Source organism: Pundamilia nyererei, unplaced genomic scaffold (genome assembly GCF_000239375.1).
Source record: "Pundamilia nyererei isolate P.nyererei 1_Seehausen unplaced genomic scaffold, PunNye1.0 scaffold03960, whole genome shotgun sequence".
NCBI lineage: Eukaryota > Metazoa > Chordata > Actinopteri > Cichliformes > Cichlidae > Pundamilia > Pundamilia nyererei.
The window spans coordinates 1-2,284 of NW_005191361.1; the positions used below are offsets into that span (position 1 = coordinate 1).

At 35.7% G+C, this 2,284-nt stretch overlaps 1 protein-coding gene across 1 annotated transcript; it reads right to left on the reverse strand.

Moving 5' to 3' along the window:
• Positions 1 to 58: 58 nt before the first annotated feature.
• On the reverse strand, positions 59 to 2,195 carry LOC102201709 (regulator of telomere elongation helicase 1-like; the record flags this gene model as incomplete). The annotated part of the gene is made up of 7 exons (XM_005755856.1): positions 59 to 114; positions 243 to 340; positions 510 to 582; positions 672 to 710; positions 981 to 1,137; positions 1,879 to 1,944; positions 2,111 to 2,195. Coding segments are annotated over 7 exons (574 nt in total), but the record flags the coding sequence as incomplete, so codon positions are not given.
• Between the last annotated feature and the right edge of the window lie 89 nt (positions 2,196 to 2,284).

Here is a 2,284-nt window from a genome sequence, read left to right on the forward strand (position 1 = left end):
CCCCCCCCAAAAAAAGTTTAATATTGACCAAATTCTTTAATAGCCATACAAAGTGTACCTGTATGATATCAGAAAGCTTCTGGAGTCCACTAGTATTGAGAAATATTCCTGGCTCTGAGGAGAAACATGCATCAAACAGGTCATTTGTTAATTAGTTGCACTGATCGGTATAATAAAACCAGCCAATGTTACAAATGATAAATGACGTGATAATGTGTCTAAGCCAAAATATGATGCCTTACGTTGTGCCAGGTATCCAATGATGTGCTCCAGAGCTTCATAGACTGCTGTCTTGCTGCTGAAGGTCAGATTAGCTTTTTCGAACACCTCATAGATGAAGCTAAGACACAACATAGAGACATGCAGTGCTTATTAGGTTTATTATAACAGTTAAGATTCTGAATCATTCTCTCAGCAGCTTTAAGTGAGAACCCGCACTATGGTTAAGGTACTAACTACAGAGACATTCTATGACCACACTTTATTTGTTCTACCATGCTGTCACCTACATTCCAGGTTTGGTAATGCCTTGATCACTTGGATCATAGGCATCAATGGCAGCTTCCAGATCCAGTAGTATCTCTGTTAAAGCAGAAAATAAGTTTTGAAAATTAACTCTTGTCACAAACCAACAGGACGACTGACTCCGCAATACTTTAATAAATACTTACGTTTGATTTTTGCAATGGTGGACAAACCTAATTTGAAACCTAAAACAAAAAAAGAAAATATTAAAAGACGTGCAGCTGACAATCCTTTACTTAAAATTATTACTATTAATAATTTAATAAGGCCAAGGCTAAACTAAGGCTAATAAAGTTAGTGAAGACTTAAAAGGTAGAAGTAAATCCAAACTTATACAAGTATACAAGTAGCCCAAAATGCCATGAAATTTATACATAACTATACTATATTCCATGGAAAACTCTTTTAGAAACATGTATATAACCTGAGAAATTGAGACAAGTAGGTTTTCTTACCAGAAGCGGAGGTTTCTCCATGAAAGTCTACATTCACAGAGTCTCTGTGGCTGATTTCTTTAGACTGCTCCACAAGCAGCCTGTCCACAGCATTAATGGCTGAGGCTACATCGTAGGGAGTGAGATCAAATGATGTTGATTCTTCACATGTCTTTTCCTGCAAATAAAAGAAGTAAAATTTCCCGGAGGGATTAATAAAGTTTTATCTAATCTAATATAATATAAACATTGCTACCCCAAATTGAAAGGTCTGCAAACGTTCTCTTCATGTTTGAAAATGGAATATGTATCAGCCTATAAATAATAGTGATCGCACCACATTGTGTTTTATTTATTACAAATTGTTTGTAAAGCTTAAGTAACTGGAAATTTTAATACATTTCACTTCAACTATTATGGCATGATGATGACATTAGTACTTTAGTATGCCCAAGAGTACATTTCATACAGGAGTTTGAATTTATGTTTTTTAGGTTCTTTAATTAATAAAAGAAAATATTTGTTCATGTTTAAATACTGTACACTGAGCATTTTGTGAAATTGTAGATCTACTGTAATCAATCACTTGTAATGCACAGTAATGACATGGGATTTATTAAAAAATGCATTTTTTTGTGAAGCTATGCTGTTCAATATCTGGCTTGCCAAAGGATAGTTCATTAAGGTGAATTTGTGCATGTACTTGTATTTCTCTACACTAAAACAAAAGAAAATCTGGAAGCATTTGTTTTAATATGTGCTTAGGGTTTGAGCAGCCCAGCGGTCTTTATTTAGGCTCTATGTGGCCTACAAGTTAAAATGAATTTGAAAGCCTTAGTAGTGGGTCACTTCTGGTCTTCGAAGCTTTAATTTAGTTTACTTAGTGAATACATTTAACAAAGGAAAGATATAACCATACCACATTGTGAGCCTCGTCAAAGATAACCACAGCTCCATTCAGGTCGATACTGAGTGCCTTACGGCTCTGTGGAATGGAAAGACGGAGAGAGCGAGAGAGTGGCAGTTGAATATTAGGATTCATGGAAATTGGAAATGACAGTGCCAATCATAACACTAAAGTCTCTTTCAATGCTCAATTATGGTCACATATATCATCCTGAGATGTAATGAGGATGGATGACTGAGCTCACCTTTGGATCTAGCAGGTAGTTGTATGGCATAAAAATGACATCTGCTTCTTGTTTCAGTGAACGAGAGAGGTAGTAAGGACAGACTCTGTGGAAAAATGTGCAAATCCGAAATCAAATACATGAACTTCAAACAAAAACAGACCCATCCTGATAGCTGGGTCTAAGTGTTGCCAG